The sequence below is a fragment of the Vitis vinifera genome, chromosome 15 (assembly GCF_030704535.1).
Source record: "Vitis vinifera cultivar Pinot Noir 40024 chromosome 15, ASM3070453v1".
Classification (NCBI taxonomy): domain Eukaryota; kingdom Viridiplantae; phylum Streptophyta; class Magnoliopsida; order Vitales; family Vitaceae; genus Vitis; species Vitis vinifera.
In genome coordinates this window covers 12,826,098-12,849,689 of record NC_081819.1, presented here as the reverse complement: position 1 = coordinate 12,849,689, position 23,592 = coordinate 12,826,098, and the positions used below count along the sequence as shown (strand labels likewise).

Here is a 23,592-nt window from a genome sequence, read left to right as displayed (position 1 = left end):
AATTTCATTATCTACAAACTTATCCCTAATTAGATACTATTACATTGAATATATTTAATTCACTCTAAACACATGATTGATAATAATACAGAAAACTAAAACAATATTAATATGCAATTTATTATTTTTCAACACACTGTAATAGTTCCCAAATATTTTCAAACATCAGCTAACAAACCCAAATTTATTCACTCAAAATACATAACTAATAACAATGGAGAACTAATTTTTTTTTTTTTATAAATATAACAATTTTATACTTTGAATACAATTCAATAAATCCTAAATTTTTCTTCGTGCATTTAACTAATAAACTTAACCATACTCAAATATTATGGTATTGTGAAGACTACACTCACTGGTTTAGTAGAATCATGATTCATGCCCAGCCGGGTCTTTTAATCAAAAATATTTATAACTCCTATGACCTTATACTGGCGTAGCAAAGCTACTATAGTATAGCAGCTCTAGGGTCGAACTCAGGGATGGGTTTTCACTCTATCAGTGACAGACTCTAGATTAAAAATTGAGTCTGATGATTTCCTTTATCATAAACTTGAAATTTAAAAGAAAATAAAATTTGTTTTGAAAATGGTGATTACAACTAAACTAACATAGAACTAAGTAAGAATGGAAGAAAGAAAGTTTCCCGGAGTTAAGGGTTGCTAGGATCAAGTTCAGAATGCAAAGTGGAAAATTCCGGATTTTTCTCCTCGCATTGGGGATTTAACCTATAGTTATTTCCCGAACCGGTATAGATTTAACAATGAAGATTTAATCCATAAAAAGTCAATAGAAATGGTAGTCAAGGTCCATTAATGGCTTAAGACACTATGAGTTTTCACCTTGAATCACTTTCCAATGGCTCGTACATGATAACTAATGGACTGATATGGATCTAGCAATAAGCATCCACAAAGACCTGAAGCTTACCATGTATTGGCCATTCAAAGTGATTCTAAGGGATTTAAAGCAACACTTTGGATTTAGAAGCCATTTATGAACTCTAACTACCTGAATTTAATGCACGGAAGCTTTCCACCTTTTTATCTGGACTTTTCACCTAGCTTCCTTTACTCCAAGAAACTATAAGTTTAGCCTCTCATCCTCTGGGAAAACATCCTCAGAGGCTGTTTGGCTTCCAAGAAAATAGAAAATAGTAGAGAGAAAAAGAAAGCAAAAAAGAGATCTCTGTATTTCACTAAGTGTCAAATTTACATAAGTTGGTCTCCTGGAGAAAATTCCCCGAGAGTGTCTTTTGTGTTTACAAGAGAGTTTCTTTTATAGGAAGGTAATTTTACCCCTTCCTTAGATACTTCCTAGCTAAGGAATTACATGAGTGGCTGAATACAAGGAGAAAATGGAAATTTAGACACAAAAATATCAGAAGAAAAAAAGTCGGCAAAAATATCCAATTTTCGCACATTGAAATCTAAGTTCACAAGTTGAAAAATCAACTTCGTATGCTGGCTTCACCACGACTACACAGCTGCTATCCAATTTTACATTTCGCACGTTGGAGTTCCAATTTCGCACTGTGCGAAATTTTCCCTCAGCTCGATGCAGTTGTCTTCCGAAGGCCATATCTTCTTCATTTCAGCTCCAAATCGTACATGGTTTGAATCGTTTGATTCTTGACTTCCTGAGCTTTGAAATGGTATATAGAATGTAGAAAATGAACTTCGGGAAGTGCTCCAAAAGTGCGAAGGAAGACTGCATCTGTGTCCCCTATTTTCCTTACCCTGTTTTCCTCTTCTCCACTGTTCTTTCCTTGCATACTTTGAACGACTAAGGCAAAGGATTATGAGGCTCCAAAGCTTGGTTTCTTCATAAATTTGAGCTTCCAAAAGCTTTGCCATGAATTATATATAGCTCTCCCTCATTCTTAAATTGCTTTGGTGAGCATAAAGCTATCAAAAAGCACCAAAACTTAACACAATTTGATTAGAAACGATTGCAAGGGTCCCTAACATGCTAATTGAGTTAAAAGGTAATAATTACTACTCAAGGGTGCTTAAAAGAGCTAATTACAAGCTACAAAATAGCATGTTTTGAGTAGTAATCAAATCACCTGCATCTTCTGTTGGTAATTGAGATTTTTGCTCAATAGCTTCGTTTTCCTTTGCTTCACTTTTTCTTCTGTTCGCAATTTGCATTTTTGCTTTTTCACCATTTTTTAAAATCTTTTTCTCCTATCACTCTTCAATGAACTCATTGTTTCTTTCGTGCTTGAAGATATAATATGAGATAACTTGAAAAAAAATAGAATAACAATTTTTCCAAGGATTCGGAATGAAACAGAGGATGAGAGAATAGATGAGAAATTTTCTAGGGTTTTTGAAGAAAATATGATATTTTTGTTTTGTGCATCAAAGGAAAATAATGGAATAGAAGAAGATGATGAAAGATGAGGACCCGTTCTGTAAATGAAGCGAAAGAGGAGATGACCTTTCCGTTTTGTGCACCAAATGAAGATAATGAAACAGAAGAAAATGATGAGAGAAATTTTTTAGAAAATATGAGGAGTCGTTCTGTAAATGAAACAGAAGAAGAGAAGTTGTATGTGTTGGAGAGAAAAAAGAAGAAAAACATTTTTGTCTCAATCGGATCAACTTTTTTTGATTTTTGACTGGTGGGTTATATTTTCAAATATGGGGGTTATTTTGACCCCTTTCACCAATTAACCCTAATTAAAATTAGAATTATATTTAACACTTATGTAAACAAGTCATGACTTTGATGTTGCGCACTGTTGTACTTTCGACACTTAATGCGGTTTAAGTGTTAAGGTTCTTATTCATGTCAATTAACTTGACTTGAATGTATAGTGGTATTCAAACTTTAATATTTAATTAAAATTGAAATTATATTTAACACTTGTGCAAATAAGTCATGACTTTGATGCTTTACAGTGTTATACTTTCGACACTTAATGTGGCTTAAGTGGTAAGGTCCTCACTCATGCAAATTGGTATGAATTGGATGTATAGTGGTGTCCAACTTTTTAATTAAAATTAGACCCACATTTTTCTTCTCCTATTCATCATTTTTTTTTTCTTTTTACAAAGGTATTCTTCAAGTGCTTCAAGAAGAAAACCGTGACTATTCTTGAGAAGGATAGTGAAGACTTTAAGGAGGAAACTACCCAGCTAGTACAAAAATCTCTTATCGACCTTCAAACCCTGTCAATGCCAGTGACAAAGGATCTGTTACACATCTCTTCTTGGTCTCTAGTAGGATCTTGCGAGCTTACGAATATCAATAATTCAAAATTCAACAAGGTGAAACTTGTTTCCAATGTCTTGTTGTTGAATTCTTCTCACCCAACTACCATTGAAGTTCAAAATGAATTCAAATTGTTAAGCTCTCGTGTACATGATGGAGAGGTTGAATAGGGAGTTTCCTTCAAGGTGCTTAGGGAATCTTTCTTTATCGAAGGTTATTGTGAATAGGTGGAGGATGTGTTAGGTCGACATAGAAAGTTTCTTAAGAGATACAAGCTTTATGAAGCTATTTTTGCATCTCTATTGGGTTATGATCGTCATGCTTTTGTTATCAAAGTCTTTTGTGAGCGTTGGTGTCCTACCTTTCACACCTTGCATACTTCCATTGGAGATGTCTCCATTTCTCTTTGGGATCTATATCATATTGTTGGGCTACCCATTATCGGGTCTTTTTATGATGAAATGGTATTGAGTTATAAAAGAGCTATCTTATGATATAATGAAGTCCTCACTCTCATCAAGTTGTCAACACTTATTCCTTGCATATCATCAAATTTGCTCCTAGATAAAGAGAGTCTTCAATCAAAATAGCCTCCTGTGTGTAACTTTGGTACAAGGGTTTCATAAAGTATGTGAAACCCTCGAAGAATAGTGCAAGGAATAAGATGCAGAGGCCCAAGGAAACTCATAATCCTTCTGGTAATATTGACCCCATATAACCTCATACTCAATTGGAAATGAAGGTGTTTGCTGACCTTGGTGTGGCTGAGGAAGATGTAGGGAAAACTTATTTGGTTGCTTTCTTTGCATGTTGGTTATGTAAGTTCATTCTCCTTAGGAAGGGTGTTACTTTGATTTGCCCTAGAGTTTTCAAAGTAGCTAGTAGAATGGCTCAAAGTTAGATGTTTAGCCTTATTGTTCTGGTATTAGCAAGCATTTACAATGGCCTGAATGAAATCGTTTGTTCTTCAAAGCTTGTGATTAATGCATCTATCTTCCCCATTCACTATTTATATGGATGGTTAAGTGAATATTTTGATACCCAATTCATTTCTCCTTCTTGAGACCATCCCCCACAAATGACTCATTAGTCCAACGAGTTTTCTACTAGGTGTTAAAACTCATAAGCGTGAGATTTGATAATGTATAGCAAGGGCGTAAACTTAAACCATCAAGCACCATGGCAAAAAGATCGCATGGACTTGATTGATGATGATGATTGTATTAATTATTGATATAAGAATTTCTTATCTCATAAGTCTTCGCTCTGGCTATTTATCTTCGCGACATTGCAACTATTGGGCAATCCAACTGTATTATCTTCACCAATTTTGCAAGCAGTTTGGATATCCTCAAGACGTCTTGGGGGTTTTCCAAAGGTTTTTCACTTTGGAACTTTGAAGGAGGTGTATTGATATTGGGAGTAATGCACTAGGTTTGGTACCCATTCTAGAGTCATTATACCAAGTTGTCATAACCTTAAAAAGTTCTTAATCACTGAGGCTTATGTAAATTAGTGGATTAAAGTGTGCAATTCTGAGAAAGAGACTCTCACTATTGCTTATGTAGAACATCTTCTTGATTTTTCTCGACAAATACCCTCACAGTCTCTAGAGACTAGAACATGCAAGATCAACTAAAATATTTCTACTAAGAGGAAAGTTAGGGACAATGTTGAGGGAAACTTTGATGATATACCTGATAACTGAAGAGCTTCTTCTAAGTGTTCAGTGGGTGGCCATCAAGCTAATTCCTCCACACACTTGGAGCATGAGGGAACTATTTTTTATGATGGTAATGGTCATCACTTTCAAGCTTTTAAGCAAAATGACAATGCAAAGGCTCTCAACATATCAGATGACAATTTTGAATATACAAGTGAATGTTACTTTAAACACCGAAAGACTAAACCCAACATTGTGTACTATGATGAGGCTAACTCTCATCCTCTTGATGCAGGTGTCTTTTTTACCAATGTTCCAACCTCAACTTAACCAATGGAACTTGGTAGTGGAGAGGTAACCATTTTTTTTTCATTGATACTAATAAAAACAAATATTTTGCCTTAAGTGGAGGGTGACAACCAACTTGTTAATGAAGGGGATGAGACTTCTCCTAAGGATCGATTTGAAAATGTTGTTGCTACTATGAAGTTGATGCCCTTTAACTAGACTATATGACAAAATGATCACTTTGTCATCCTACTACCTTTGTCTCATTACCATTTGGGTGATGAAAGTATTACTAACATCTCAAGTGGTGTTTTGATTGAATCTCGTGATCAAGAAACCACAATTAGAAATACAACATATGATGAATTGACACTTTTAGCCATTGTAGGTTTAATTTTCAAACAACAATCTCCATACCCTATTACATTTCGTGTGGCTCATCTTGATTTCACTCATACATTTGATATGAAACAAATCATCCTTAATACATAGCGCCAAACATCATTTAGAACACATCGTCAAACAACACATATGATAGGAGAAAACATTAAAGAAATGATTCTCAAAACTTCCAATGAGTGTCTCCCATTATTAAAAGAAAAAATTGATGAGTTTTTCAATGCTATTGTGAAGATTGGAGTATCCTTCACCACTAAAGTCTCTGATTGAGAAGTACATGGTAGGTGTAGATCGCCTCGATACAACATGATGTGCCTACTTTATGAAGATATCTCCGAAAGTACAAAGTGAATATTTAAATATTGTTGCATCTCATATTGTTGATGTTTTAAACTCTAAAAGTGTAGAATCCAATCATTGTCAATCATTAAAAGTTGACTTAGTTACTCTTTAACGCTAAGCAAAATACTGCATACACACCAAAGTTGAAACCTCAAGACAACAATTCTCATTTATGTGGTTAATAGGCCTTAATTACTTCATGATTCGGTAATGCTTCAAACATAGATAGTGTACTTTCCATCTTATATACATAAATACTACATATCAAAAGAAGAATTGAAAGAAATAAATGACTGCAAATTTCACTAGAGTAGCTCCAATTCATAGCTAGCCTTATACACAAACCACATCCAAAGCTTAGCTAGCTTAGATATTCTTCAGAGGTACATTGTGCTCAACTCAGAGAAGTGAAAACAGCAATTCTCTAGTTTCATCGCTCAAGTTATCAACTAATCTCTTATACTTCATGGTCTACCTCCTCTTCAATTCCTTTTATCTCCTTAGACCATAACATCATCACTGCCTTTGCTATTGGAGTCTTCATACTTCCCCTCTAACTTGATGGACTTGTACCACTTAGCACATATAATGTAGACCCCAAAATCAGCCATTGTCAATGCTGCTAAGAGGAAGTAAAATCGATCGAGATGGCCTTTGTTAAGGTTTGAAGGGATCCATCCAGGCATTTGATCTCTAGTTGAGAATTTCATTACAATTGTCACCAACAAGCTGCTCACATAGTTTCCTAGCGATATGGACGTCATGCAAAGCGCACTGCCAAAGCTCTTTAGTCCATCTGGGGCCTGATCATTGAAGAATTCTAATTGTCCGACGTACATGAAAACTTCTGAGGCTCCAATTAGTACATACTGAGGAATCTGCCAGAAGATACTCAAAGAACTCTCACTTTCACACTGACGACAGTCTTTTTTCGCATACTTTAGCCTAAACCACTCCACAATTCCTGCTGCAACCATGGCTATGATTGCAATAATGAGGCCTATTCCCATCCTCTGAAGCTCAGTGAGTCCTCTTGCCTTTGTTCCTTTCAGCCTTGCTACAAGGGGGTCAAGAACTCGCCTGTAGATAAAAATGAAAGCTGCTACGCTGACAATGTCAAAACTAGACATGCTTGCAGGAGGGATATGGAAGCCCAAGAGGGTAGTTTTCATGGCAGCGCCTTGCTCCACAAAGAGAGAGGCCATTTGAGTGAAAACTACAGAGTACAGAATGGTGCATAGCCAAATTGGAAGGAGTCTCAGTATGCATTTCACTTCTTCAACTTGTGTCACTGTGCAGATACGCCATGGACTGCGACTCTCCTTGTCTTCCTGTTCACGCTCCTTTGCCGTTAGAACTGCTGCTTTATCTAAGAATCTGGCATGACCAATACAAATTCCCATTAGTAGTCTGCCTCATGCCAATTTACTTTCAGATTGAAGGATAACACATGAAGTACTATTCTATTAGTCGCTAGAGACAATCACAATCAAATATTTGGAAAATTGGTCCAAAAATCGGGTTATGTTCTGAAGCGTAGGACAAGTTCAGACTGATCGCATTACCATTCACAAGCCGTTGTGATCATATAACTTCAGATAGTCTAGATTAGAACTTCATCACCAGTACAAAGAGTGAGTTTCTCTAAACTTAAGACAATACATAGCTAGAGAAAATGGTGCTCTACTTAAAAGAGAAATGCTGTATATAAAAGTTGGACTTCTAATTTGATCTATATATAGAAGGACATATAACATGAGCTTACTTGAATCCCTGGGTGTGGAGCATCTTTCTGCGACAATTTCCCGAACAGTCATCGCCATCCACTTCGTATAAATCCTCTCCTTCTGGTGGCATTTCAACTTTCCATTTCCTTGTTGCTGCGACTACAACACGGCAAAACCTTGAAAGGGGGTTGCCACTGGGTTTGAAATGCCTATACCGGGGGATCCCAAAAAGGAATAAGATCAAAGCAAGAATGGCCGAGGCAGAAGATGCCCAAAAGCCCAGCACCCACCTGCCTCCATCCTCAAAGTACCCCAAAATTGTGTTTGAAAAGAGAGACCCCAAGTTTAAGGCCAAGTAGAAGTAGCTGAAGAAGGCCACCTTTGAGTGACTCTCCTTTGGGTTATCTTCATCAAACTGGTCTGCCCCAAATGTAGCAATGTTAGGTTGGTATCCTCCATTCCCGAGCGCGATCAGGTAGATGGAAAGATAGAAAAATGATATCTCAAAGGTGGAATGAGATCCACATGGAAATTCTTTATCCCCACAACCATTAGGCTTTAGCAAGAAAATGTATGATGATAATGATAATAACACCAGGCCCTGCAATCCAACATACTTTGTTAGAACTAGGAAGACAGACTATATAAATCAATCCTCGATACATTTTCCTTGATGGTCTTTATACTTAGAAACTTACAATGACAAAGATGACCTGAAAGATGGCACAGGTCTTGTACCTCCCCCAGTAAGAGTCGCTAAGAAAGGCACCCAGAAGAGAGAAAATGTAGACAGTTCCAGTCCATTTGCTGACATTATTCGCGGCAGTTGCGTTATCTTGGCCTAATACCCTTGTCAAGAACAACACCAAGTTCACCCCAACTCCAAAGAATGCCAGTGTTGCTAGCCCTTGATTCACTATTATTATTATTTTTTTGTTCCAATCAAACAAAATCAATTAGAAAAGTTGGGCACAATGAGAGGAATGCATGTTCACATAACACCAACCATAGAATTACAGAAGAGCGTTAGATTAAAATTATATATCAGAATTAAGAAACAGTTTTTGAAGGTGCATACCAAGTATGAGAATTGCTGTAACCCAATTTCCAGTTCTTGCTCGAACAGCAGGATGGCCATGGCGATCAACTGAACCATCAAAGGTACATTCCTCTTGTTCATTTCTTGTCTTTCCCCTACCCTGAAAATTTTAAGATTTGTCAGGAATGACTCAAACATTGACTTAAAATAATGGCATATCTATTTTTTATCCAACTTGGTTTACTATAATCCACCCTTGGAATATTTGTACATCCACAATATTTCCTTCTACTCAGAAGACAAGAGAATATGGCATGCCATGCTTTCTAATTTTTAAACATTTTTTGCAGGCCATCCCTTGTAAAAGGAGAGGCAGTATGTTTTTGTGATGGCTTTTAATAATTAAGGGCCCCATGGAAGGAACTTTAATAAAAGCAAACATTTATATTACCTGAATGTATAAAAAATAATCTTCCTAGTAAATTACTAGAGTGTATTTTGGGATGATTTTTAAAAATATTTTTAACCTTTAATGATAAAAAATTTTAAATATTAAAAAAATTAAAAGAGTTTTTTATAATCACTGTGAAACAAATTCTTAGTAACATATCATATATTTATCTAGTTTCAACTCAAAAATCACTTTTTAGAACCGATTTAGTAGAGATTTTACTTGAAATGTTTTTAAGTGAAAGTGTTTTCTTCAAAAATATTTTTAGAGGAATCTTCTATCAAGTGTTTTTTCAAAAAAAATGCTATAAATTATTTTTTATATTTTTAAAAGTATTTCTTAAATTTTGTCAAACATCTATTTTTTTTATAAAAAAAAACACATTTTAGGTTAAAAGCACTTTATGATCACTGTCATACGGGCTTATGTATAACTTTAATGAAATTAAAGATAATTATATAATTAGAATTATTGGGTGGATTTTATATTTATTCTTTTAAAAAAATAATAATAATTGGGTATCCAAAGTGGGATCCAAGCCCAAACCTTTTGGTCTGGACAGGGGACAAAGATCATGCCTGCAATTCTGATTTTCTGACCATTAAAAAAGGAGATGAAATCCAGAATTTGTGGGAATTCTTTAAAGAAAAAGGTGGGACAAAGGAATGGAACCTGCTACAAATCCAAGCAAACACCACATGGTGCCTCTGAGTTACTTTTGGCATATTCTCACTGAATCAAGGAGCCCAAGTTGCTTTAAATTACTGAGATTTCAGGGATCTTTACCTTTTTTTTTCTTTTTTTTTTTTTGTGGGTAAGAAATGAGGAATGATTCCTTCCTCTCTGAACTGTTGTACAACTTTATTACTACATGGAAGTAAAATATTGATCCCAAAAATTCATAAGCTGGTAAATCGTACGGCACTGAAATATTTCTTTCTATTTTTAAAAAAATCACCATTAAAAAAAAAGAATTGCAAAAATAGTCCAAAAAGAATTGAAGTTGTGTATCCAAAACCATGGCATATTTAAAAATAAAGTTCTTTTCCATAAGTCCATGTTGATTGGGATTATGAAACTCAATAGGAGCCATTCAAAAAAAATAAAAATAGTTAGTCTATTTTTGGGTAGGTTTTACCTATGATATGGACAAGTAAAAGATAGAAAACGATGATGGAGCCTGTCCTCATATTTAGCTTTTCGGATAAGCCGTCCCTTTTGCTCAAAGTGGAGGGGACGTCTTATCTTATATATGTCTTTTCATACTTGTCATTTCATTTTTCCTCTAACAGGTCATGAAGTTCGGACGAAAGATCATCACAATAAATTATATTTCTAGTGTCACATATTTCAGGAATTATTCAGAGAGAGAGAGAGAGAGAGAGAGAGAGAGGATTCAACATATTAGATAAAATAAAGACTGAAAGTGGATTCAAATACATATATAAGACCATTTTTCAGCAAAATGCAGAGATATCATGTGAGAAAACATGATATGGGGACATGCGCCACCCACCAAAAAGGCAAAGGAAACATCATGAAGTCCCACTGCAGAAACGTTGGATCGGTCTCAAGACATGGATAGGACCCATGTTATCACCAATCCCATCACTGTAATAGTATTGTTATTCATTAACAATAGCTTCCCACTACTAAATAATTGCTTCATAAATTCATATAACAAAAAAACCACATGTAAAAATACTAATAACAAATTAATTCATCATAGAATTACATGAGGGCTGCTTGTTCTAAGTAATTCTACGTGGTTTAATGACCTGATATGATATATATATATATGCAACATGAAGCAGACTAGAGTTATGGAAGGAGGAATTTCACTGACCTTTTGAAAGATATTGAGGCAGGCCATTGATGCCATATTCTCTGAAGAATTAGACTATATAGCTGGCTAGTGACCAAAGAGCAAGAAGAGGGAGAGGAGTGAAGAGAGGAGGAAGAGGGAGAGAGAAAGAGAGAGGGAGGCATGCAAGGAGAGGGAGGAGTGGAGGCGTATATATAGAGAAGAGGCAAAGGAAGAAGGAAGGGCTGAGACAAGAGAGAGAGAGAAAGAGAAAAGGAAGGTGACGCAGGCACACACGGGAAAAGGATGGAGAGGAAAATACAAATGAAAGGAGAGAGGGGAGAGGGGGAAGCAAAGAGAATCGTGGAATTGTTGGATACAGAGATCAATGAGTCATGACTCAACTATTACACAGCAATGATGGCTGTGATTTGGCTGTATTGACACTGACATGTTGGAAACATGCATGCTCTTCCTTCACATTGGACTCCTTTTTTTTTAATTATTCACTTTTCTTTTGTGGGACTCTTTTTCTTTCGTTGCTCTCTTAGTATTCTTTTCCCTCATCCTCACCTTTACACGCATTGTTTTTTGAATAATATATTTGGCTCTTTCTCTTTCACTTCCTCCTCTTTTTGTACATCTCTCTCTCTCTCTCTCTCTCTCTCTCTCTCTCTCTCTCTCTCTCTAGATCTATGACTATGTATATCTATATATCTATAAATTAATTTCATAATTCGTACGTATTTGCTGGAAAATATTCTATTTATTCAAGAAACGAGGCTCTTCTCCTTGGAGGGGAATTGTGGCACATGTCTCACTGGAGATATTATTGCAATGACTTATTCTAAGCCGTGTTATTATTTTTCATGTCACAATTTGTCTTTTGTCTTGATTTATTGCAATGATAAGCATTTTGGAGAATTTATTATTCATTCTCTTATTATTGCAGGCAAAGTGAGGCAAGGTAATCCTAAACCCGTCTTAGGTTTTTAAAAAAAAATCTCAAGTTTACACCTAATCCATTTATTTAAATTTCAAATATGTCTCATTAAGATTGAGACGAAATTAGTATCCGAAAAGACCTCTCATTATTATTCATAGGTTGTGCATGTTTTGTATCAAAATTAAGACACTATGATTGAATAAGTTAATTCAAATATAACATAAAGAATTATCATTTCATGAAATGTGATTTAATTATCAAACAAGCAACATATGATCACCCATTTAAAAATCAAGTTCTATTTAAGTCTTATTTAATTCAATATAATTAACCTCTTAATACGACATGTTTAACAAAATCGTATTGAATTTGAATTGTGTTCTATACGTAAGGCAACTCCATTGACAAAGTAATATAAAGTTTTGATACCATGACCTCAATTACAAAGAGAAACAAATCAACCATTAAGTTAAATATTATTTTTTGCCTCACAAAGAGAAACAAACTATTACCACTTTAATTACATTTCACTTACAAGCCTTATTAACTTTTTGTTTGTTTAATTTGAAATGAAATTAACTTTATAATAACATGGACCTTCAATATTCAACTTTTCCATTAAAATCTATAAATTATTTTATATGTTATTTCAAACTCACTTATTTTTTCTCTTATATGTAAAAATTAAATAATTTTAAAATACATAAATTTTTAAATAATTATAATTACATTTGACTTTTTTTATATATATATTTTTCATATTAAAATCAAATATAAGAAAATCATTTTTTTTCTTTCTTTAGAACTTTCTAGAAATCAAACATGTTCTACACATTTTTTTAACCATTCTCTTCTATTTTAATACCTTGTCACTTAAAATTCATATCTTCTTTTATTTATTATAAATATATATAAAAATAGTAAATAGTAGCAATTTGTATATAAAATATAATAAATTTTATATAAAAAAAATATAAACTTACCTCGTATATATCCTTAAAAATAATATTTAAAATTTTCAAAAATGGAGATAATAAAAAAAATTTTAATGCCTTAATTTTTTTTAAAAAATTAAGGTATACATTTATAGTAATTTAATAACGGAGTTTATTGAACAAAAATTTGAAAAAAGAAAATGGTAGACTAAATCAGAAAGGGTATTGAAAAATTGGGGGTTGGATGAGATATTTTCATCTTCTCTTCACCACTCATGACAGGGTCCCACTAATACTCCAATTATGATGTGTACAAATATAGACCTTGCCATAACCCCAAACCCCCACACAGCCACATGGTCCACCATGGCTCCTCGCTGGTGTCAGAATTATTTAATTATTTAATTATTTAATTATTTAATTATTTATACCAAGTGTTCACTGAATATATACCTCTCCATTCAGAATTATTTAATTATACTAAGGGTTCACTGAATATATACATGCTACCATTTTTCAATAGTACTCACAGTCATAGTTATAGTACACAAAACTTGAATTTCTAATTTATTTATTTATTTATTTATTATTATTATTATTATTATTATTATTATTATTATTGCTTCTATTGTGGTAGTTGTTAGGGTTAGGTTTTTGATAAGGTGTTGAAGGTACAGATTTTTCAGTCTTCTTCCTCAATAAGATATTTAATTCTTATTAAATTTAGAGCCTATGAAACACCCACTTTTTTTTAACTAATTTGCTAGATCATAGGTGATGATTAATGACAAATATTTTTCAATTTAATTTATTTTTATTTTTTAATATTTATAATAGTTTGGAAGTGAATTTGATTAAAAAAATATTTTTATTTTTAAATCTTATTTTTACTAGAAATATTTTTTTTAAAAATCATCTATTTGAATATAAACTAAAAAAAAATGTTTTCATAATATTTTTGGTAATTTTCGAAAGAATCACTTCAAACTGTGTAAATATTATCAGTTTTACCTCTAAACTTCATTAAATTTAAAACATTTTTGCAAAATTGAAAATAGTCCATACAGATGTATAGTATCACGAACTTTTTTTTCCATCCGAATTTAAGATATCTCAATTAACCTCCCTCATGCAGACACAATATTCTATAAAATTGTATAACCAAATAAACAAATATCTCTTATTAGGTCAAATAAACTCTCATACTTGGGGTGTGGATATACTTTAATGCTATTTTTTTATTTGTGATTATCATTTTTGTGTAGGAGGCATGTTAATCTTCTCTGTATAATTCTGACTTTATTTTATTGGATGTCTTCATAAATTAACACCTAATTTTTGTAAAGAATTACTTCCAAACATTAGAAAATGCTTTTAATTTTCTTCAAGATTACTTTCAAACATACTCTTAATTACTTTTATATTCAATCACATTGAAATCATGGGGAAATTGTATCAATCTCCATTATTAGAAATTTGAATTTGAATTTCAGTTCAAGATTACATTAGTGCCTTTAGGAATAATAAGACCACTCCACGTAGATGAAGAAGGTGGGATTGAAATAGAATGAAGCATATGATTTGATTATTTCCCTTATGATGAGACGAAATTCTAAAGTAAAAATTTCTCATCGTTTCTTTTTCAAGCTCAAGTCTATTTTCAACATACACAAATTCTTCATTATCTTCGGACTTTAAGAAGAAATTTAGAATTCATAAAAAAAAAGTCATTTAAACCAATTATAGTCTAAAGTAGTCATTGGTGAGTCGCATCAAATTTATTTTTTATTTTTCAAATATTAATGACACCAGTTAACAAAATGGCGTAACAGAGTGCAAGAATCGGATAATGGTTGAAATAATGAAAAATATTTTGAAAGGAAAAGGACTTCCAAACATGTCATAAAAGTCTAACCAAATAGTTAAAAAAAAAAAATGATTCTTGATAAGCCTTAGAGTGGAATAAAAGCCTACCCTAGTCGTTTTAAAATCTTGGTGTCAATTGCTTCCTACTCATGGTGGAGAGACATTTCATTTGAGTTGGTTGTTTAGATATATTTCATTCTTTAAAAAAAAATTATTTTTTAAAATTCTTAGTGTCATATTGCTGTAACCAAAGGATAATTTTTTCTTTATTTAAAAAAAAGTATAATAAATTAAGTGGTATTTTATATATACCTTTGAATCTTACGACTTTATATCATAGTTTTATTTATTTATATTTTTTTATGTTTTAATCCTATTTATCAATATATATTCAATTATTATTAAGATAAGAAGTTTAATAGGTATTAATTTGATACTCAATATTTTATTCAAACTCAATTATAATAATGGTTAATTGATTATAAATAAAATAAAAAAGAAATAAAAACATTGGTAAGGTAAGAATCCATTTTGAGATAAAATATATATATATATATATATATATATATATATATATATATATATATATATATATTTCAAGGTCCAAGACTAGACATGATCGATGGAGAGGCCTCTTTCGGTTTTTTTTTTCTTGTTTTTTTTCCTTAGAATTTTCAAGAGGGCACAGCCTAGATGGCTCCATCCCTAGATAAATTTTTTTTGTTGGAATGAAAATGACTTGATTTGAAAGATATCCAAATGGAGCAATGATGATTTCTCTTACCCTTAAATTTGGGTGTCTTGACTAGAAAAGAATCTAGATAACCTTTGGCTTTGACTTATTACAATTTATAAGCTTGCTTCTTCATGTGTTAGCTTAGCCCTAGATTTCTGATCATTCTTTGACAATTATTATTATTATTATTATTTGGTTCCCAAACTTGTACAACTTATTCAAAATTTGTGGCAGATATTGTGTGGCTTCCAAATCTAAAATGATGACTATCATATCTTGTTCATTATTATATTAAAATTTTATCAAGTGGGAAGTATTCTAATTTTTTTTTAATCATTTTATGTAAATTTTTTATATTATTCATATATTTTTTTTATAAAAAATATCCACCTCATTTCCACCTCATTTATTATCATTTTTGAAATATTAATTCAGATAAAGTTTGGTGATTATCTAAAGATGAAAAAAAATTATAGCTATAAATGTCATCCAATCATAACCTCTCTTTCACACCAGCCTTAAAATATAAATTCACCAAAATCATGATGTTGAATGACTTGAAAAATTAGTCCTTCAGCTTCAATCTTCTATGCTCAAATTAGTACTTTCATGCATATTTGGAGTGATTTGCAAAGATGAGGAATGCTTCTCAATATTTAGAAATATTTTTCTTACTAAATTTAGGGCTTTTGAGAGGTTTTAAAATTTTTAAAAATTACTTGCCCTATGTTTACTTCATGCAAAATATGAGGGAAAAAAAATTAAAAAGAAAAAATAGAAAAAAAAAATTTCTCATGTTTGTTTATCATGAAAAATGTGAAAAAATAAATCACATAAAATTAATTAAAAATTTATACAGATTATTTATTTTGATAGAGAATAAAAAATAAATACAATAAGATTAGAGCATATAAAAATAATTTATTAATATTAAATCTTATAATATATTTTCTTCACTTTTTATTTTTATTGTTTATTTTTTAAAATTTTATATCTCCATTTTCTTTGTCTCATATTTTCTCTTAAATTTTATAGGAACCAAACATAATATTAAAGTTAATATATTATTTTTACATGCCTTATCAAACTCATCAATCTATGTATAATTACTCCATATTAGTATAATTGTTTTTTAAAATAGTTTTTAGAAAACAAATGAAAATAATTAAAAAATATTTTAAAAAAAGTTACCTAAAGGTAATTCTTCTTCTATTTTTTTTAGTATTGTTTTATAAAATGTTTTTAATAAAAATACTAGCGATTAATAGTACATTTTACAGTTATTTTATTTGAAGTATTTTTAATTGAAATATTTTTTTAAAAGTGTTTTTAAGAAAATCATCTCTACATAATAAGTGTTTTTTTTTAATTTTATTAGCCATTTTTTAGATTTTTAAAAATATTTTCTAAATTCCCTTAAATATTTATTTATTTTTTAAAAAATATTTTTTAAACTAAAAGCACTTGTTAAACATACTCTAAGACTGGTATAGGTTAGGAAATGTAGGTAGGGGAGAGTCGGTGTGATATGAGTCTCGAAGTTTGTAAGAGTGAAAGGAGTTGGTAATTAACAACTCAGAGCCTAAAGGTAATTCTTCTTTTATTTTCTACCGTATTGTTTTATAAAATGTTTTTAATAAAAATACTAACGATTAAGAGTACATTTGACAGTACTTTTAGGAAAATCACCAATACATTTGAATTTTTTTAATCTTATTAGTGATTTTTTAGATTTTTAAAAATATTTTCTAAATTCCCTTAAATATTTAATTTATTTTTTTTAAAAAAAAACGTTTTTTAAACTAAAAACACTTCCTGTTAAACATACTCTAGGACTGATATAGGTTAGGAAATATAGGTCGGAGAAAGTCGGTGTGATATGAGTCTCAAAATTTGTCGAGTGAAAGGAGTTGGTAATTAACAACTCGGAGCCTAATGGAATAACAAAACAAGTGTGAGTGTGAGGTGGTTGTGAGTCATTGTCATTGAAAAACACTAGAGCTAATTGGGAGTCTCAAATAAGAGCCACTAACTTTACATGAAGGAAAAACTGAGAATCTCATTGGATTTTTTCTTTTTTAACACCATATAAAGCTAAAGGTAGAAGTCGCATTCAAAAGTGGTGGACTGCAATGGACATCGTGTGAAAGTTGATGTGGTTGCTTTTGTCTTTTAACCACCAAACCACTTCTTTTTTCAAATCGGTAGGTTAGACTTTGAGTCCAACTTGAAAAGCCATTGCTCTTATTCATTTAATTCACGCTTCACATGTGTATCACTTATCACTCTCTTTATTTTACTCCCTATTTATTTATTTTTTATTTTTTTTTAATGTTGTATGGAAATAAGTACTGTTGATTATCTCATTTTCAAATTTGTCAGCCCCATGTCCCCTCTACATGACAGCCGCCACTATTTTTAGATTTTTATTGATAAGCTTTGATTGAATTTGGGGACATGGAGTTTCAAATTATGCTTGTATTAGTGGCATTAAGTGAATGGGTCGCCTTCCTCTATTGTCTGATTATATTAAGTGATTTGAGTTACGAAGCTTTGAAGAGATTGAAATTCATTTTGATTGAATTTGTGGTTATCAAATTTGATGTGTTTTAAGTTATTGTTTTATTTAAATTTGTTTGTTCCATTGGTCTAAATCGAGAAATAAAAAGGATGATTAGACACGTACTAAGGTTTTATCAATATATTTACGGATGCAAGAAAATCATTATTATATAGAATAAATACTATAGAAAGTTATAAAAGATAGAAATTAGATACAATTCTTAGTTTTCGAAACATCCTACTTCTTATGTTCACATTCAACTTTTTTATTTTATTGAATGTTTTTTATTCTTTCTTATATATCTATCAATCTCTTACTGTCTTTACAAGTTAATTTTCATTTCAAAACATTTTTTTCTCAAACTACTGAAAAAAGAAAAATAATATTAAGGAAAACAATTTTCTTCAATTTGATCATACTATAAAAAAATATTAAAGAAAATAAAATATAATTAAAATTAATCAGAAACTTATAAAACTTTAAATGGTTTAATTATTATTTTAAAGAGTTAAAATAAGTCAAATGATTTTAAACTAATATATAAAAATAATTTATTAATTTTAAATTATTATTTTTCTTCACTTTATATTTTCTCTTAAATTTTCTATAACCAAACATAGCCTAAAAAAAATCTAAAATTAATTTTTTATAAGTTCTGTTTGGTTCTCGAAAAGTTTGAAAAAAAATATGAGAGAAATAAAATAAAAAGGAAACGTAGAAGGAAATAAAAAGTGAAGGAAAACAAATAATTATTTTAAAATTAATAAATTATTTTTATATATTACTTTAAACTTTTTTTACGAATTTAATTGTTCTATATATAGGTTAAATCATTTAAAAATATATAATTTTTTAATTACACTAAAACTAAATATAAAAAAATAATTTTCTTAGCATTTTTTTTTGGGAACCAAACATAAGTTTTAATTTTCTTAGAAAAAAAGTAGGATAAAGCTTTAATGTCAAAGTGCAAGTTGAAAAAAAGTGGAGCATCTGAGATTGAAATGTGGGTGATGAAAGACTTGAAGACAGTCTTGCTGTGTTTTCCAAACTTTAGTTTCTGAACTTTCAAAGTAGTATCAAAATTGTATTTTTGCAAAGGTTGTACATCTGAAAGCAACCCTTTTATTTATTTATTTATTTATTATTTCCAACATATCAATCCATTCATTTAAATATCTTCTAAGATGTCATTATCAATTCCCATCAGCTTTCATACTCGCTTCTGCTGCTTAGCTGTATCTCATTTTCTTCTCCATTTGTTTTTTACCCTCTTTTCTTTTTGGGTCTTTTTTTAGTACCTTTTTCCCTTTCGGAGATTGAAAACAAAAATAAATAATTAAATAAGTTAAAGCACTTTCATGCAAATCTTTAGGCTTTTCTTGAGCAGCCAAACTTTGGCCACTATAACTTTTATTTTAATTTTTTATTAATAATATTTTTATATTTTAAAGTTTTTTCTTGAATTTAAAAACTTTATAACATTTTTTATTATCATTCAAAAAAAATTTAAATTAAAAATGGCAAATATCAAGAATTTTTTTAATAAAATATACAAGGGAAAGAAAACGAAAAGAAAAAAAAAGGGAGAATTATGTTTTGGGGTTAGATGAGCCCCAAATTAACAAAAGGTCCATATAACCCTTTAAATTGAGCCCAAGACCTAATGAAAGTATGGGAATTGAGTTGAAGGATATTATCCTTCAGTATTTCCAAAAATGCCCTTTGCTGATTTTGAGGAAAAAAATATTTAAAAAATATTTTTTATTTAATTTAATATTTTTTATAAATACTTTTATGTAATTTAATATTTTTTAAAAATACTTTTATTTAATTTAATATTTTTGAAAAATAATTTTATTTAATTTATTTTTTTTAAATATTTAATTTAACATTTTTTTTAAAAATATTTAATTTAATATTTTTTTAAAATACTTTTATTTAATTTAATATTTTTGAAAAATAATTTTATTTAATTTAATATTTTAAAAAAATATTTTTTTTAAATGCTTTTATTTAATTTAATATTTTTGAAAAAAAAAATTATTTAATTTTATATTTTTGAAAACTACTTTTATTTAATTTAGTATTTTTGAAAAAAAAATTATTGAAAAAAAATTATTTAACTTAATTTTATAAAATATTTTATATATGTTTTTGAAGGGTATATTTGTCCATTACTATTTTATATCCTTCAACTCAATTTGAAGAGTTATATGGACCTTTTGTTAATTTGGGCCTCCATCTACCCCAAAACATAATTTTCCCAAAAAAAAAAGTGAGAAAAACTAAAAATATATTTAAAATTAATAAATTATTTTTATATCCTAATTTATCACTTATTTAACTTTTCTATATAAAGATTCAATAATTAATTTTTTTTATTAATTTTAATTGTATTTCATTTTCTTTTTTATTTTTTATAGTAAAATCGAATCTGAGAAGGTTATTTTCCTTATATTATATTTGGTTTTAAGGAAATAAAAACAAATTAAGTAAATGATTTTTCTATATTTGGTTTTATTACGAAGAATATGAAATAAAGTTAAATATAATTAAAATTAATAATAAATTTATATATATTTAAAATAATATAAAATAATTTATTTACTTTAAATCTATTTTTTCTTTTTATTTTTATTTTTTTTTCTCTATTTTCTTTCTTTCGTATTTTCTTTCAAATATATTTGAAAATCAAACATAGCTTTAGTGTTTTTTTTCTTTCTTTAATATTTCCTGACAACCAAAAATCGATCATTGATTATTTAAGTTGATTATGGGACCAACTATCGGTAGGTAATCTGTCTGAAAAATGATTACTTTATTAGGTAATAAATTAAAAAAAAACATTATTTAAGACCCATTTTTAATTATATCTAAATATTAATTAATTATTCATAAAAATATTTTTAATTAATAAAAGTATTATAAACTAAAAAGCTCTTTTATCATAATCATCCCAAAATTATCCCATGAGTAAAGTGCTTATACTAAAAATTTATCCCAAACAAGTTTTAGAAGTAAAAAATTTCTTCAATAAAAATAATTTTTTTTAAAATAAAATCTTTTATTTTCTTTGGATGTGATTATTTATTTATTTATTTTGTTTGGTTGGAATGCAACTTCTAATGATATATGGGGAAGGTAGGGCTGTTTCCCACCTTCTTGCAGGCTTGCAGCTGGGATTTAAATATAGATTTATAAATTAGGCACATGTAGAAATGGGAGAAAAAGAGAAGGAATTTTAAACATATAATGACAATAAAAAAATAATTGGAAAAAATGGGCATATGCATGAACCCAACATTAAGCCCAAAAAAAAAAAAAAAAAAAAGATATATGGGGACCCATTACACAAATAAATATGAAATATTCATAAACAGCATGTGTCCAATACCTCAAATCTTGGTATTCTGATAAGAATTTGTTTCCTTATGTTCAAAATTAAATAGTTAAATAATTTATATTGAAAATTGATTAATTATTTTCTTCATGACATTTACTTTCATTGGCATGTGATGGGGTCCAATGTTTGAGTGACTATTCCCTCTTATTTTAGGTTTTAAAAATAAAAATATTATCCCAAAAGACTTTTATAATTGATTTCTTAAATTTATAATTTTCAAGAGGACAAAAAAAATAAAAAAATAAAAATTAATGATTTAATTTTTCAAAATTAGACCTCATACTATCATAGTCAGTGGCTTGATTTGGGCTTTCAATGGAGACTTGAGCTTGGGCCAGCCCAAAATAAGTTTTCTCCTATTCCACTTCCACTTCTCCAAACTTGTGAGCCCAAAGCCCACCTCAACTCTGCAGTTTCTCTTTTTCTTTTTCTTTTCCTATTTTTATTTTTGAATTTCCAGCAAGCTGAGGATTTGTTTGGTAATGGTTTTCAAAAACAATTATGAGAAATGGTTTTTGAAAACTGTTCTTTGAATTTTGTAGAATAAACGTATGTTTGAAAACTTTAAATATTTTTAAAATTTTAAAAGTAATTTTTATATCTAACATTTTATTTTTAATCATTCTATATTTTTATATAAGTATTTCTTAAAACAATCCTAAAAAAACAAATGAAATTACAAGATAACCCACCTTAATAAATTTTAAATTTAATTTCTCTCACAACCCCATATCATGTACTATATTTCTTATACTATATTTAGCCTAATTTAATATAATTAAAGTGAATTTATCATGGGAAAAAGACATTTGTTCTTTTAGATATAGTATATGAAATTACAAAGAATAAGGGCAAGTAACCCACCCTAATAAATTTTAAATTTAATTTCTCCCACAACCCCATGTGGGTAATTTCCCAATTTATGCTCCTTGAAACATGTCTCCTAATTTTGGCCCCATGCTAGCTAGCCCCTCTTGCATCACATAATTTCCAAAGGTGGGTTTGCTTTAGGACCACACTTCTTTGCACAGATTCACCTCTCTTTACCCTTTGCCTTCCCCTTCATAGGTCTAACTCTTCCATTTCCAGAGGATAGCCAATTTATATGGATAAAACCCCATATAAGCCAGAGCTATTCCAAACCCACTTCAAAAATGAATCCCTCCTTTCCTACCACCCTTTTTTTTGGTTGTGGTCGACACACTCAATCCACCTTGTCAAATTAATGAAGACAATATCAATTATAGTGGAAGGCATGCCTTTTTCCTAAGAGATTACCAGTATGCTTAGATGCCATTCACATCATCTTTTCTTTCTCTTGCCCTTACTAACCATGCCTTACATTATCAGTATACTGTAGGATGCTGTGTCTACCCTAACTTTGAACCTTTCCTTAGGCCAAAAAGATGAAGCTAAAACCTATTGGTTGAAGATTAAAAAATGGTTAGAGAGTACCATCCAGATCAGGCAGGTATACCCACCCCTCTAGGATTACCTAATTTCTCAAGTCCCATTATTAAATATCTGCTTCCCTTCCCTACCTAGAGGCTAGTTGGCAACCAAAACTTCTTCCCTGTCTCCAACTCTTAAGAAACCCCTTTCTAAGAGCTTCATGGCTTAAAGACTATCCAATTAGTACTTTTTATGAATTCTATCTATGTTTACTAACATATAATTTGCTCTCCAAGTTTTGATGACCTCTTTAGAGATCTAGCTCTCCAAGTACTTGGGTCACTCATCTTTAATTTCCAGCCCTTATCTTTTTTGTTCCCCTTAGTGAACCGACTTGGACTTCAGAAGAAATTCCTCACCCATAAGTCTAATGTTTTGAATGGTCTGTGCCGTCTCCTTGAGAGCTCTTAGACACTTAGGACAAGGATTTCATTTCTTTATTGGGTATATTTATTCGACACAAATTGGCATCCCCTCAGAATAACGTTAAATTCATATTACTACTATCATCTTTCCTTCGTTTATCTAATCATTCTTGGAAGCTCAAAAAATGGTCAAGAAAGGATTGGAATTCCAAGATGGGTGAATCAGGCAAGCCAAAGACTTTAGACTCTCAAAGGAGAATATAGGAACTTTGAATAACAAAAGTCTTCTATGGTAGCAAGGAGGTTTCAACTCCTATCCTCCATTACTAAGGCTCAAAAGTAGGTCAAATCATGTGAGAAAGAACTAACTAGAGTTCAAACATGA

At 30.3% G+C, this 23,592-nt stretch overlaps 1 protein-coding gene across 1 annotated transcript; it reads right to left on the bottom strand.

Annotated features, from left to right (window-relative positions):
* Positions 1-6,086: 6,086 nt before the first annotated feature.
* Positions 6,087-11,313, bottom strand: LOC100263313 (protein NRT1/ PTR FAMILY 7.3). Its single transcript, XM_002265689.5, has 5 exons — positions 10,981-11,313; positions 8,723-8,843; positions 8,343-8,560; positions 7,683-8,245; positions 6,087-7,294 (listed from the first exon to the last, which is right to left on the bottom strand). The coding sequence occupies exons 1-5, from the start codon at positions 11,014-11,016 to the stop codon at positions 6,418-6,420; spliced, it is 1,815 nt and encodes a 604-aa protein (XP_002265725.3). The 5' UTR covers positions 11,017-11,313; the 3' UTR covers positions 6,087-6,417.
* Positions 11,314-23,592: the final 12,279 nt, after the last annotated feature.

What these genes read in the sequence shown, in the direction of transcription:
- LOC100263313 (XM_002265689.5), bottom strand. Translation starts at nt 11,016, where the DNA reads ATGGCATCAATGGCCTGCCTCAATATCTTTCAAAAG. An exon ending in TACAGCAATTCTCATACTTG is followed by an intron (nt 8,561 to 8,722) that starts GTATGCACCTTC and finishes TAATAATAATAG; the next exon opens with TGAATCAAGGGCTAGCAACA. An exon ending in CTCCACACCCAGGGATTCAA is followed by an intron (nt 7,295 to 7,682) that starts GTAAGCTCATGT and finishes TGGTCATGCCAG; the next exon opens with ATTCTTAGATAAAGCAGCAG.